The 15506-nt window shown below is 46.4% G+C and overlaps 2 protein-coding genes and 1 pseudogene across 2 annotated transcripts in view; 2 read left to right on the forward strand and 1 right to left on the reverse strand.

Moving 5' to 3' along the window:
* LOC135975479 (uncharacterized) overlaps positions 1-15506 on the reverse strand; it is a 500168-nt gene that overhangs the window by 151945 nt on the left and 332717 nt on the right. The gene's annotated exons all lie outside the window — the stretch shown is intronic.
* On the forward strand, positions 7295-8820 carry LOC135975216 (olfactory receptor 14A16-like; annotated as a pseudogene).
* Positions 10502-13704, forward strand: LOC112061153 (olfactory receptor 14A16-like). The gene is made up of 2 exons (XM_024113855.3): positions 10502-10883; positions 12517-13704. The coding sequence occupies exon 2, from the start codon at positions 12544-12546 to the stop codon at positions 13498-13500; it is 957 nt and encodes a 318-aa protein (XP_023969623.2). The 5' UTR covers positions 10502-10883; positions 12517-12543; the 3' UTR covers positions 13501-13704.

Consider the following 15506-nt stretch of genomic DNA (forward strand, 5'->3'; position numbering starts at 1 on the left):
CTCCCCCGATGGAAAATCAGTGGTGGACCATGTGCTGACTTTCCGGGGAAAGCTCGCTGAGCTCATGGGTCTTCATGGGCATGGGGGCCTCTCCCATGGTGCTCGTCTCCAGGAAAGACGGGTCTATCCGATTCTCTGTGGCCTATCGGAAGCTCAATGCCATCACCATATCTGGTGCCTGCCCATACCTAGGCCTGATGAGATCCTAGATAAGTTGCGGGCGGGAGACTCAGTACCTCATGACCAGGGATTTCACCAAAGGCTACTGGCAGGTGTCTTTAGATCCAGATGCCAGGTTGAAACCTGCTTTTGTCACCCCTCTGGGGCTGTACAAGTCCCTGGTCCTACCTTTCAGCCTCAAGGAGGCACCAGTCACCTGCCAGCACCAGGTGAATCAGTTACTGAGGTGGATGGAGAATTTTACCCTACCATACATGGATTATATTGGTGTCATTAGTCAGACCTGGGAGGACCATGTGTCCCAGGTGAAGAGGGGGCTGAGTCACCTCCACTGGAGGTGGATGCAGGGCTGACTGCAAAAGTTGGGACGTGCAAGGTGGGGATGGCAGAGGTGTCGTACCTGGGCCACAAGGTGGGAAATGGATGATTAAAACCAGAGCTGGCCAAGGTGGGGGCGATCAGAGACTGGCTGCTCCCCAGACTAAGAAACAGGCCCAGGCCTTTATTGGCGGGGGGCGGGGGGCACAACCAGAGGTTTGTGCCCCACTTTAGCTCTGTGTCAGTTCCCATCACTGAGCTATGCAGGAAGGGGAAGCCAGACAAGCTGGTCTGGACCGGGCAGTGCCAGAGGGCTCTCTGCACGCTGAAGGAGGATCTGGTCAAGGGCCCGGTGTTGGGAAACCCAGACTTTGACAAGCCCTTTATGGTGTTCACCGATGCCCCAGACACAGGACTGGGCGCGGAGCCGGCGCAGGCCAATGCAAAGAGGGAGAAACACCCCGTCATGTACCTGAGGAGGAAGCTGCTGCCCTGGGAGCAGGGCTATGCAGCCATAGAGAAGGAATGCCTGGCCATGGAGTGGGCTCTTAAAAGGCTGCAGCCGGATCTATTTGGGCGGCGCTTCACGGTGTACCTGGACCACTCGCCCTGCCGTGGCTGCACCCGATGAGGGGGCCAAAGCCAAGCTCCTGAGGTGGAGTCTGTCTCCCAGGATTAGGAGATGGAGGTGGTCCACGTTAAGCGGTGGGCAAATGTTATGGCTGATGCTTTGTCCCAGGGAAGGGGGCCTGAACTTCCCCAGGTCACCAGCTGAAGTGACCCCACTCAGTTCAGTCTCGAAGGGGGGCGAGATGGGACAAAGTGGGGATTTCCCCATGTTATATTGTATGTGAGCCTATGTGAATCTTACTGTATTGCATGAATGCTGTGTGTGCCTCAGTTTACCTTGTATTGCACCAATGTCTAGGTGGTGGGAATAAGGGAATGAGACTTATGCCGAGGCTGCCCCAGCTGTCTCCATGCATGCTATGGCCGCCCCTTCATAACCTGAGACCCAGGAGGGGGATGGGACCAGGGATACGAGGGGGAGTGGGCTGCACAGGGGACACTGAGGGCAGGGTATAAGGGGAGGGTCACTGATGTGAAGGTGTGAGGGGGAGGGGGATGCACAGGGGTCACTGAGGGCAGAGTGTGGATGGGAATGGGCTGGGCAGGGGTCATTGGGGCAGGGCATGAAGGGGAGGGGCTGCACAGGGGTCATTGAGGGCAGGGTGTGATGGGGGAGGGGGCTGCACAGGGCTCTCTCAGGGCAGGGGTGAAAGGAAGGACGCTGAGTCGTGGTCACAGGTGACAAATCTGAAGACTCTGCCCAGCAGCCCAGCGACGGTCCATAGCAGCTTGCGGCATATGGGCCCTTGGCAGGGAATCGCTAAGGGCAAGGATTGAAGAGCCAGCTGTCATCCTGCCATGAGTTCCAGGACTCCATTTGTGGGGGTGCTTGTGATTAACTGCTCCCTAGTTCCGTTGACTGAAGGGTGAATTCACAGCTGTCCTTCTCAGCGATCTCTGTGATTCAACCACTCATCAGGACCTCTCCGTTTCATGGTTCAAGGCAGCAAAAGGGAAGTGGGGTAGACAGCTACAACTCAGGAACGCCGTGGTGCAATGACCCCAGATTTGGAACACTAACGCTGCCCTATCCCACCATGAGACACACCAAACTTGAAAAGGGGGACCTAGACAAATTAGAGGATTGGGCCAAAAGAAACCTGATGAGGTTCAACAAGGACAAGTGCAGAGTCCTGCACTTAGGACGGAAGAATCCCATTCACTGTTACACACTAGGGACTGAATGGCTAGGCAGCAGTTCTGCAGAAAAGGACCTAGGGGTTACAGTGGATGAGAAGCTGGATATGAGTCAACAGTGTGCTCTTGTTGCCAAGAAGGCTAACGGCATTTTGGGCTGTATAAGTAGGGGCATTGCCAGCAGATTGAGGGACATGATCATTCCCCTCTATTCGGCATTGGTGAGGCCTCATCTGGAGTACTGTGTCCAGTTTTGGGCCCCACACTACAAGAAGGCTGTGGAAAAATTGGAAAGAGTCCAGCGGAGGGCAACAAAAATGATTAAAGGTCTGGAGCACATGACTTATGAGGAGAGGCTGAGGGAACTGGGATTGTTTAGTCTGTGGAAGAGAAGAATGAGGGGGGATTTGATAGCTGCTTTCAACTACCTGAAAGGGGGTTCCAAAGAGGATGGATCTAGACTGTTCTCAGTGGTAGCAGATGACAGAACAAGGAGTAATGGTCTCAAGTTGCAGTGGGGGAGGTTTAGGTTGGATATTAGGAAAAACTTTTTCACTAGGAAAGTGGTGAAGCACTGGAATGGGTTACCTAGGGAGGTGGTGGAATCTCCTTCCTTAGAGGTTTTTAAGGTCAGGCTTGACAAAGCCCTGCCTGGGATGATTTAGTTGGGAATTGGTCCTGTTTTGAGCAGGGGATTGGACTAGACGACCTCCTGAGGTCCCTTCCCACCCTGATATTCTATGATTCTAAGATTCTATGATTCTATGAAAGCAATCCGAGCGACCATTTGGATTTTAGAGCACTTACAAGAGTTAAGCTTTAAAGCACATAACATGGCTGGAATGGAAAGCCAGGGCCCTATCTCTGTCTTGGTGCGTACGGACTGTTCACAGGGAACCTTTCCTTAAATACAGTGAGGGATTCGAAGCCTGAGGGAATAAACTGGGCAGATTGAGACCTTTTTGACCCATATCACATTAATGGTCTGAGCTCCAGCACTGTGCACAAAAACAGCCCTAGAAACGTTTTCTCTCTGCAACCCCCTCACTCAAAAGACTTTTGGGAGAAATTGCTTTTCCCCCAGGACTTTTATCTCTGCAACTCTTAGCTCAAATGACCCTAAATTTGGGTCACTAACCCTACCTTGAACCCAGCTAAAGACCATCAAATGTCAAAGCACCAAGTTAAAAGAAAGCATGTCAATGATAGTGTTCTTAGAACGGTCACCTTTTAAACTGTAGTCATGATGCAACTTTGACTATACTGGTGCTGCTATGCCCCCATATTAATCAGTTCATTTACCAGCTGGGTACACATCTCGCAGCTTTCTGCCTATTAACCATCAGCTTGGAATATTAAAACAGGATTTGGGTGTTAAACCATGAGAACTCAGATGGAGGAATAAACATCACACTACGTTTCACACTTCAGATGTTCAGCTCATGTAAATTGGCCCAGCTCCACAGCAGTATGTCAATTTACACCATCGGGGATCTGGGCGTTTATGTTTGTTGAGCCTCTCTGCCATACCTGCAACCAGTATGAATTAAACATCTTAAAATGTCATGCAGCATTGCACCTGCAGCCTAATGCGCCTTCAGGGTTGTTTGAGGTAAGAAAAAATGCAATTGCTGAGAAAACAAGCAAGAGAATTTGGATCATTCATCCCAATACAAACTGAAGCTCAGATAGAGAAAATCTTAGCAACACTGAATTCTTCCAAACTTCTGCCCTGGTGGGAATGAATCACAACATAACCTTTAAAAGTTACATTCTTGTAATTAATCCCATGGGACAAAGAACTAAGGGCACGTCTTCACTACCCGCCGGATCAGCGGGTAGCAATCGATCTATTGGGGATCGACTTATCGCGTCTAGTGAAGACGCAATAAAATTGACCCCTGATCGCTCTGCCGTCGACTCCGGAAATCCACCGCGGCAAGAGGCGGAAGCGGAGTTGACGGCGGAGCAGCAGCGGTCAACTCGCCGCCGTCCTCACAGCCAGGTAAGTCGACCTAAAATACGCAACTTCAGACAGACCGATCAATAATGACAAAATAATCACAACCCTGGAGGATCAAATGCTTCGCTAGCTGTGAGAAATTCCACAAAAATCTGCATCGTAAGTTTGCTTTTTCAACTGAATATGTTGGTGTATTAATATAAAGGGCAGATTTAAGAACACAAATTTGTATGAGAGTCAGAACTCTTGAAGACTTTTACTATCAATTTAATCTGGTACCAGTCAGACTTATTTATTTGCATATTTTGTTGCAACAAAAATAGACTTTTCATTGAAATTGGGAAAACCCAAACATTTTTTGTCATTCTGGGAAGTGAGAACAAGACAATTTTAGGTAAGAGCTGTTGAAAACTGAAGAGTTTTAGCCTCTGCTATCCTTGAAAAACAAAATACTTATGGAGGATAGCAGAGATTTTCCATCAACATGTGTTCAATTGAAAACCCAATTTTCCTTTGAGATAATTAAAGCCAAAAAAGTCTGATTGCCCTTAATTGGAAACTTAGATTTGTGCTAGGATGCAGAAAAATAATATTTTCTATTCATATTAAAATTTCATCCCCAAGTCCCTCTGCCCCATCCTCTATTTCTGTTACAAATGGGTAGTTGCAGGCTGGTTAATCTGAGTGAGAAGCGAAGTTAACAGCCAGAATATATTTTAAACATACTAACGCCTTGAAGCGAAAACACAGAGTCAAAGCTCCCAGCCAAAACCTTTCCATCTTGACCATGCCCTAGGACATCGCCACTGTAGTCTCTGTCCCACACTGCAGCCAGCTAAGCGGCAATGCTGCCAAGACATGCTCAGAACATACGCATAGTAAGACACTGGCCATCCACCCCACAGCTCCCAGTCCTAGAAGACAAGCCAGAGAAAGGGGTGTGGGGAATCAGTGGTACAGGGAGGGGAAGTGACTGGCCCAAGGTCACACAGCAGGTCAGTGGCAGAAACAAGAACAGAACCCAAGTCTCCTGCCTGTACAGACATAAAGTCACAAAGGGAAAGGATACAGCACAGTAATAGAGGGATGCTACTAGTCTGTCATCACTCAGAGATGGAAATGCAGTGGGATTTGGCACCTTAAATAATAAGAACATAAGAACAGCCGCACTGGCTCAGACCAATGGTCCATCTAGCCCAGTTTCCTGTCCGTGACAGTGGCTGGTGCCTGAAGCTTCAGAGGGAATGAACAGAACAGGGCAATTATCAAATGGTCCATTTCCTGTCGCCCATCCCCAGCTTCTGGCAAACAGAGGTTTAGGAACACCCAAAGCATGGGGTTGCATCCTGACCATCTTGGCTCTTAGCCATTGATTGACCTATCCTTCATGGACTTGTCTAATTCTTTTTTTAACCCAGTTATACTTTCAGCCCTCACAAAATCCCCTGGCAATGAGTTCAACAAGTTGACTGTGCATTGGTTGAAGAAATTCTTCCTTTTGTTTGTTTTAAACCTACTGCCTATTTATTTCATTGGGTGATGCCTGGTCCTTCTGTTCTGTGAAGGGGTAAACACCAATTTCCTGTTCACTCTTTCCAGAACATGCATGATTTTATAGACATTTATCATATTCCCCCTTAGTCATCTCTTTTCTAAGCTCTAGTCTCTTTATATCTCCTCATATGGAAGGTGTTCCATGCCCCTAAGCATTTTTGTTCTTCTCTATATCTTTTCGAATTCAAATATATCTTTTTTTTTTAAGATGAGGCAAACACAACTGCACACAATATTCAAGCTATGAGCGTACCATGGATTTATATGCCGGCATTATATTTTCAGCTTTATTATCTATCCCTTTTCTAATGGTTCCTAACATCTTATTAGCTTTTTTCACTGCTACTGAACATCGAGCAGATGTTTTCAGAGAACAAACCACAATGACTGCAAGATCTTTCTTGAGTAGTAATAGCTAAAGTAGACACCATCATTTTTTTTATGTTTAATTAGGATTTTGTTTTCCGATGTGCATTACTATGCATTTATCAATATTGAATTCCATCTGCCATTTGATTGCCCATTCACCCAGTTTTGTGAGATCCCTTTGCAGCTCTTCACAGTGTGCTTTGGACGTAACAATCCTGAGTAATTTTGTATTCTGTGCAAATTTTACCACCTCACTGTTCACTCCATTTATGAATATGTTGAACAGCACAGGTCTCAGGGAAGATCCTTGTGGAGCACAGCTATTTACCTCTCTCCATTGTGAATACTGAATATTTATTCCTACCCTTTGTTCCCTATCTTTTAGCAAGTTACTAATTCAGGAGAGGACCTTCCCTCTTATCCCATGACTGCTAACTTCATTGAAGAGCTGTTAGTGTGGGACTTTGTCGAAAGCTTCCTGAAAGTCCAAGTACGTTATATTAACTGGATCACATTAGATTAGCTACCCTGCAGTCATCTGGTCCAGAGGCTGATTTAAGTGTTGGTTTATTTACCACATTTAGTAGTTTTTGCGATTTCATATTTCAGTTCCTTCAGAACTCTTCGGTGACTACAATCTGGACCTGGAGATTTATTACTGTTTAATTTATCAATTTGTTCCAAAACCTCCTCTACTGAGACCGCAATCTGGGACAGTTCCTCAGATTTGTCACCTAAAAAGAATGGCTCTTGTGTGGGAATCTCCCTCAAATCCTCTACAGTAAAGACTGATGCGAAGAATTCATTTAGCTTCCTTGCAACGGCCTTGTCTTCCCTGAGAGCTCCTTTTGCACCTTGACCATCCAGCGACCCCACTCATTCTTTGGCAATCTTCCTGCTTCTGAAATACTTAAGAAAAATTGCTTAACTTTTGTGTCTTTTGTTAGTTGCTTTTCGCATTCTTATCTGGCCTGCCTAATTATACTTTTACACTTCTGTTGCCACAAATCAATGTGTAAATCAGTAGTTGGCCATTTACATGGTCTTGGGGTGGAATCATTACAGAAAAGCTGCCACGTAGGAGGCTGGGTGAGTCAATGTTAAACTTCTCTGGAAAGTGGGAATCCCTATTTCAGCATTGCTATCAGTATTAGCCATGTTAGTATTTACATTTCACGGGCAAATTTAGAGCCTTCTGTTTCTCAGAATAGGGAACCATATTGGCTAGAAATGTTTTATTTGTGTTATACTTTATTCCAGCCTTAATACTGCATTGGTCAGATCCTCAGATGGTGTAAACTGTCCCACCTCCCTTAGCTTTAAAGGGGATAATCCAGTATTCAGCGATGTGACAATGCATCTCACTAGTGCTCTGACTCTCAGGGGTAAGGAGCACTCTCAGTGGAAGTGACAAGAACTATGCACCATTGACATTCCCACCATGGGATACTAAGGAGAGAGAATTAGATCATTTTCTCTGTCAGTCTAATCTTGCCCATTGCCCTTGTCCTTCCATCCACAGGCAGGACACAACGAATGGAGAGGGAAATGTCCAACCGAACCACCGTGACCGAGTTCCTTCTCCTGGGATTCTCTGACGTTCGGGAGCTGCAGATTTTGCACTTTGTGGTGTTTCTGGTGATTTACCTGGCAGCCCTGGTGGGGAATCTTCTCATCATCACAGCTGTTGCTTTTGACCACCATCTTCACACCCCCATGTACTTCTTCCTGATGAATTTGTCCATTCTAGACATCGGCTCCATTTCAGTCCCAGTCCCCAAATCCATGGCCAACTCCCTCATGAACACCAAGTCAATTTCCTATTCTGGATGTGTCACACAAGTCTTTTTCTTTATGCTCTTTTCTTCAACAGATATTGCCTTACTCACCGTCATGGCGTATGACCGATACGTCGCCATCTGCCAACCACTCCACTGTGAGAGAGTGATGAACAGGAGAGCTTGCATCCAGATGGCAGCCAGTGCCTGGATATCTATTTTTGTCTACACTGCACTGCACACCGGGAACACATTTGCACTATCTTTCTGTGGAGGCAACATGGTGGATCAGTTTTTCTGCGAAATCCCCCAGCTTCTCAAGCTCGCCTGCTCTGACTCATACCTCCGTGAAACTGGGGTTATTGTCTTTAGTACATGCTTAGCCTTCAGCTGCTTTGTTTTTATAGTTGTGTCGTATGTTCAGATCTTCACCACAGTGCTGAGAATCCCCTCTGAGCTGGGCCGGCATAAAGCTCTATCCACCTGCCTCCCTCACCTCACTGTGGTCTCCTTGTTGTTCTTCACTATAGCCTTTGTCTACCTGAAACCCACCTCCAGCTCAACATCAGGGCTGGATCTCATGGTGGCTGTTCTCTAGTCTGTGATGCCTCCAATGATGAATCCGATCATCTACAGCATGAGGAACAAGGAGATCAAAGCTGGAATGAGGAAACTTCACCAAAGTTGTTCACCAAAAATGAACTGTCCATCTTTCGTCTTTGATCGTGATTTCTTTCTGTGTTTCTTTTTAAATATAATCAAATGAAAACATTATTGAAAACATGTTTTGAAATCTGCTTATGCAGAAAGGGGCATTTACACTGGTAAAAATGCAGAGTCAAGACAATGGACTTATTGTATATTTACAACTGTATAAATAAGATCAGAATCTATCTATCCTGTATTGCCACCCACCATCACACCATCTCAGCACCTTCCACCTACAATGAATAGCTATAATCAAGTTCCCAATGGACTCGATGAGGTCTCTGACCCTTTTCCTTTTGCGGGTATAAATGCTGATTTGGATCTGCCCGGGCGGACTCGCTGTGGGAAGTGCATGGTGTGGAAGGGGATGCTGAATGCTCCAAGGAAGGTGGAAGCTGTGGAAGGTTCTTGCCCTGGAGACAGTCTGCTCAGAGAGAGGAGACTCCCTCAGAGTCCTGACTGGCTTCGTAGGGAGCAGTTCCAGAGCATCGCCCCGATGACTCCGTGACAAAGAGTTCATCCCCTCATTATTTTCTCCTCCAGTTTGGCTTAATATCCAACATACCAATTATTGCAGGTGGGGTGGGGCGGAGGTGGTCCCTTCTCCACCTACAGCAGCTGGGGCTGGTCCCTCCAGGAGTCACTGCTCTGAGCAGGGCTGTTCCCAGGAGCCTGAGGAAAGAGGCACCTTTATTCCCATAAAGCTCAGCTGACTCTCAGGGCTGGATCCAGACACCCCAGGTGACGCATGGGAAAGAGAAGCTGGGAAAGTGGCAGGGGACCCCTGTTCCCTCCCAGAAGAGGCAGCAGGTGACTCTCCCCCACCCCTTGGGATCAGCAAGGTGCCCACAGACAGGCATGGGGCAGCCGTGATCACCCCAGTCTTCACCTCCACACCTAGGCTGTATCCCTTGATTGAAGGGGTAGGGAAAGCCGTGCTCCTCCCCTCCTCCTGCAGACAGAGCCTCCTCATGGGGTGAGGTGGGTAGGATTCTCCAAAACAGTGGTCAGGAGTTGGAACCCATGGAGGTGCCTGGAGCAGTTCCCCCCTCTCAGAGCCATTGTCTCAGGCTCTCTGCAGACTCAGGCAGATGATGCTGCAGCTGCTGCACTGGGGGCAGATCTCCACATCACACCCCTATTGTTACAGCCTGTGGGTAGCGCAGTATCTGGCGCTGGCCCAGGGCACTGGACTCCTGTGGAAAATGGGAAAATTCTGGTGGGGCGGGCAAATATTTCACCAAGATCTATGAAAACTCATTAAGAGCTCAAACAGAACTGAATCATAGATCATCTCTAAATAAGTCATTCACTATGAATTATTCAGCCAGCCTCAGTTATAATCCTCCAGATTTTGGTAAAGTGAGGCACAGAGAGTTGAGCTGATATAGATACATAGCTGGGCTTAGATCACAGGAGTGCCTGGCATCTTGACCTCCTCTCTCTAGATGCCTGGCTCTACTTGTTATCATTTCAGGCTGGGATTCTCAAGGGAGTCTAAGGGAGTTAGGATCCCAAGATGTACGTGCCTTAATCCCATAGGCTCCTTTGCAACCCCCAACCCTCGTTTTCTGAAATTCAGGACAAGCCCAGGCCATGGAAATTAACAATATAGACGTGAAGCCAGAATTACAAAGGAGTTTAGGAACCTCAAGAAGGAGATAGGAGCCTATTGGGATTTACAATAGCATCTCAGCAGGTTAGGCACCTAACTCCCACTGAATGACCATGGGGTTTAGCCACCTAGCTCACTTAGGAGCATTGATAATTCCCAGTAGGTACCTGTCTCCCTCTTTGTAATCCTGGCCCACAGATAACGCAGAAGTTGGGCTGGAATCAGGGAACTGTGGGGGTCAGACTAGAGGACCAGAATGGCCCTTTTTAGCTTTATCACCTAGGCATCTATGCACTTGCCTCTGGGCCTCTGCTGCTGAGCTGTGCAGAGCTCCAGGGAGTGAGTCCCACTAGCCCTTAGGAAATAGGCCTGGATAAATCTCCTTCCCACAGCATCAGTCCTTTAACGGTAATGCAACTCAAAGCCAGCTCCACACAGGTCATCTGTAGAGAACAACAGGTGTGAATCCAGTTGTGTCAGTTCAGTCTCAGATTGAGGGGTGAAGGATTCTCAGATACTTGTGCCTTCATCTTCTAGATTCTAGTATGCAGATGGATATTGAACAGAGAATCCTGGAGCTGGATGACTGCATGCGTCATCTTTAGGGGGGAAATCCACAAAGACCAGTACAGTAAGTTTGTTATTTCAATTAAATATATTGGGGGATCAACATACAGGGGGAAATTAAGATGATAAACATGAATTACAATATGAACTCATTAAGACTTTTCTCAGTTAAATCAATACCTACGGCTGATTGGTATTTTCCCACCCTGCAGGAAAATTTTCATTGAAAACCCAAAATCTTTTTTTTTTTCATTTTTTGGCAAATGAAAAATTTCTGCTGAAAACTGGATTTTTTAAAATCACAAACCCAAAACTCTTTGGGTTTTGAGTTTTCATTTCTTTACAAACCAAACCAAAATGTTTGAGAGAAGCAGATAGATTCTGAGATTTGTTGTTGTTCAGCAGGAAAACCAATCTCCATTAAAAGGAACACAGCTGAAAACTTCCAACCTGCCATACACTTTAAATAAATTGGGGAACATTAATATTGCCTGGTTAGACCTTAATTCCAAACCCATTTATTCTGTTGCGTCTGGGCAATTTCTCTTTCAACGAGAGAGTTGCACAGAAGTAACGACTGAATAACCAGTAAAGTTGCCAGCGCACACAATGTTTTGTACAGATTAGCCCCTTTAAACCCTGGCTTAGAGTAGAACCAAGCAGCCAACGTTTGTCTATCCTGACCCCATTCAAGGGCATACGGGAGCTCACTGGGAGTGGAACCCAGAACTCCACACTGGTGCTGGCTGAGTACAAATGGAGTAAATTACACATAACAAGACACGGGACCATGTTTTCAAAGGGATTTAGGCACCTAGTGGGATTTTCAGAAGCACCGAGGAGCCTGGGGTTGGGTGCCTAAGTGGTTTTGAAAACCTCACTAGGTTTCTCAATACCTTTAAAACTGCCGCACAGCCCCTTTGCAAAGGACCTTACAGTCCTAGTAGCCAAGGCAGAGAAAGGGAGGGAGGGGAAACAGAGGCAGAAAGAGGGGAAATGACTGGCCCAAGGTCACACAGCAGGTCGCTGACAAAGACAAAAGTAGAGCCCAAGTGTCCTGGCAACAATGCACCGCACAGTGCAGAGTAATTGAAACAACATGGCAGTAATGGAGGGCTGCTGCTAGCCCCGTGTTACATGCCGGCAGAAGAGCAGCTGGGATTTGGTGCCAGAAATCAATTTGGAAGCAGTCTATAGGCCGTCCAGGCCCAGATCTTGGGATAGAAAAATTACCGATGAGTTGCCACTTATGATGTTGGGTGAGTCTATGTGATGTCTATGTGATATTGCCCTGCAAAGTGGAAATCGGGCTGTGCTGGCATTTTAGCAGACCAGTTTCGTCGCCAAGCTATGAGCTTGGAGAGAGACGTTCTTTGCAAGAGTTGCTGGGTTTGGATTGTGCTTTGTTCCATCCTTCATACTGCATTTTAACAAGCCACACCCTGGGCCAAATCCTCAGATGGGGTAAAGTGGGGAAGCTCCATTGAGTTTAAAGGAGCTGACCCAATTCACACTAGTGTGATAACAGGACTGATGGATCATCAGAGGCGAGGAGCATTAACAACACCTGGTCATAGTAAATGATGAGTGCTGGGCACCTTTGACATTCATACAAAGAGATATAAAGAGAAGGGGAATCACGGCAATTCCCTCTGTCGCTCTTATCCTGACCATTGTCCTTCTTATTCCCCCTACAGCCATCACATGATGTTCGGAAGAAGGAAATGTTCAACCAAACGACAATGACCGAGTTCCTTCTCTTGGGATTCTCTGACATTCAGGAGCTGCAGATTTTGCACTTTGTGGTGTTCCTGGTGGTTTATCTGGCAGCCCTGGTGGGAAACCTTCTCATCATCACAACCATAGCCCTCGACCTCCACCTTCACACCCCCCTGTTCTTCTTCCTGATGAATCTGTCCATCCTAGACCTCGGCTCCAACTCTGTCACCACCCCCAAATCCATGGCCAATTCCCTCATGAACACCAGGTCCATTTCTTATTCTGGATGCGTCACCCAAGTCTTTCTCGTCTTCTTCTTTGCTTCAGCAGATTTTGCCATACTGACCATCATGGCATACGACCGATACGTGGCGATCTGCCAACCACTGCACTATGAGAGAGTGATGAACAGGAGAGCTTGTGTCCAAATGGCAGCCAGTGCCTGGATCTGTGGTCTTCTCTACTCTGCCCTGCACACTGGGAATACGTTTGCAATTATCTTCTGTGGAGGGAACATGGTGGATCAGTTCTGTGAAATCCCCCAGCTACTCAAGCTTGCCTGCTCTGACACATACCTCAGTGAAGTTGGGGTTATTGTCTTTAGTGTGTGCTTAGTCTTCAGCTGCTTTGTTTTCATAATTGTGTCGTATGTTCAGATCTTCACAACAGTGCTGAGAATCCCCTCTGAGCAGGGCCGGCAAAAAGCCTTCTCCACCTGCCTCCCTCACCTCGTTGTCATCTCCTTGTTCCTTTCTACTGCTACCTTTGCCTACCTGAAACCTACCTCCAGCTCAACCTCAGGTCTGAATCTCATGGTGGCTGTTCTCTATTCTGTGTTGCCACCAATAATGAATCCAATCATCTATAGCAGGAGAAACCAGGAGATCAAAGGTGCCCTGAGTAAATGGATAGGTTGGCGGTTACTCACTAAGAATAAACTGTCCATATTTTTCCTTCAGTAGCAATTTCATTCTGAGTTTCCTTATGAATTCAATCAGCTGATGACATTATTGCCTCCAGGAGAAAATACTGTGCAAACCATTTATGCAGAATTGGGTATTTACACTTGTAAAAGTCCAGACAAACATGACTCAAGATAAAAGGATTAACTATAGGTTTACACCAATTTAAGTAAGAGTGGAATCTATCCATCATATCCTGCTATCCATCACCATGCTATCTTGCCCATAAAATCCGTAGCCATAGCATAGTCCGTACTGGGGTCTCTGGCTTTTCTTAGTTTGGGGGATAAAAACTCAGATTGAGGTATCAATGTATTTGTTATTTGTGCTTTCGTTTGTTTGTTTGCCAGATTTTTAGATTATTTTTGTTTAGCTGGTTGGTTGGTGATTTGGTTTGTTTCTTTGTTCCAGGAGGTCCTAGAGGTGCAAAGGGGAGATGGTGAGCATTTGGTTAGGCAGGATTTTCAATGTTTGCACTCTCTTGGGGGGCCCATATGGCATCTCTTTGATGGGGTTTTCTGAGCAAGCTGAAGGTTTGCTCCCTGCAATGATAAAAGGGGGTAAAAGAGGTTTCTGCAGTGGCTTAGGACACACTGAAATCATTGTGTGTGTATTGTTGGGGTATTATTGTATTATTGATGGAAAGTTAGGGACATAAGAACCTCAGCTGGGCCTCTTTTTATTATTTTAACCTAAATGAATATGTAAAAACGGTGTCATTCTTGCTATGGTGGAAAGGCTGATTTGGAGAGAAACTTTTTCCCGAGTTTCCTAAGGAAAACCTGACTCAGATAACGAGGCCAAATTGGGATTCCATGGAAATCACTGTGGTTTAGAACTTCACTTCAAGGACATCAAGATTTCACCAATAGTATCTACACACAAAGATCCAGATTTGGCTGACAGCACCCTGGAGAAAGTGAGTGTGACAGGGAAGTAAGGGTCAGATTTCCCAACTCAGCTAGACCAGCCCCAATGCAGAGATGATCCATTGGCATCACCAGTTTAATACTGAGGCGGTTCTGGCCCAAAGTCTCTGGGCTGCACTCAGTAGTGACATGAACACCAGTGTAATTTTCTTGTTTGCAGTCATTTTGTTCTAACCTTTGTGACGGAGCAAGGCCAGATGGCTACAGTAAAGTAGTGAGGAACAGGTATGTTAGCCCCAGGCTAAACAAATCCCTGGTACCATGGTAACCAAATGGCAGTTGCTCCAGGTTAATCAAGACACCTGGGGCCAATTAAGATCCTTCTAGAAAGCAGTGGCAATAGCTAGATTGATTGGGACACCTGAAGCCAATCAAGGGCTGGTTGGAACTAGTTAAAAGCCTCCCAGTTAGTCAGTGAGGTGCGTGTCAGGAGTTATAGGAGGAAGCTGTGCTGTTGGAGGCACTGAGCAGTACAAACCATTTCAGGTGCAAGGAAGGAGGCCCTGAGGTAACGGTGAAGTAGATATTGAGGAAGTGGGGGCTGCTGTGGGGAAGTGGCCCAGGCAATTGTACACGTACTATTTCCAAAAAGTCAGCTACCATAGCTGCTAATTTTAGGGTCCCTGGGCTGGAGCCCGGAGTAGAGGGTGGGCCTGGGCTCCCCCCCTCTCCTCCCCAATTAATCACTGAGACTGGGAGACAACAGAGACGTGCGAGGGAGGGCTGCTTCTCCTCACCTCCCTTGCTGGCTTCTGATGAAAATGGCTCAGTAGGCTGTGACCCTTGTCTCTAGAGAGAGAAGAGCTAATTTATTCATAATGACAGATTTCTATTTGATTGTGAATTATGTCAGCTAGCTAGATAATGGGTAATCTATGGAGATGATTGTGCAAATTATTATGCTTCTTTTCCTGTTAACGACTGTCTATGTCCAGATCATAATTTTCTGATGAGTTCTCCTTAGTAAACATTATTTATCAAAGATTTTTTTATGACTACATCTTAGTCCATCACTCATTTCCAAACAGTTCATCTTTAAGTGTGTGGGGTTTGAACTTGGAGCCGTTTTGACTGGAT

Source organism: Chrysemys picta, chromosome 13 (genome assembly GCF_011386835.1).
Source record: "Chrysemys picta bellii isolate R12L10 chromosome 13, ASM1138683v2, whole genome shotgun sequence".
NCBI lineage: Eukaryota > Metazoa > Chordata > Testudines > Emydidae > Chrysemys > Chrysemys picta.

Bases quoted from the DNA above. Each gene is read 5' to 3' on its own strand.
- LOC112061153 (XM_024113855.3), top strand. From the start codon at position 12,544: ATGTTCAACCAAACGACAATGACCGAGTTCCTTCTCTTGGGATTCTCT.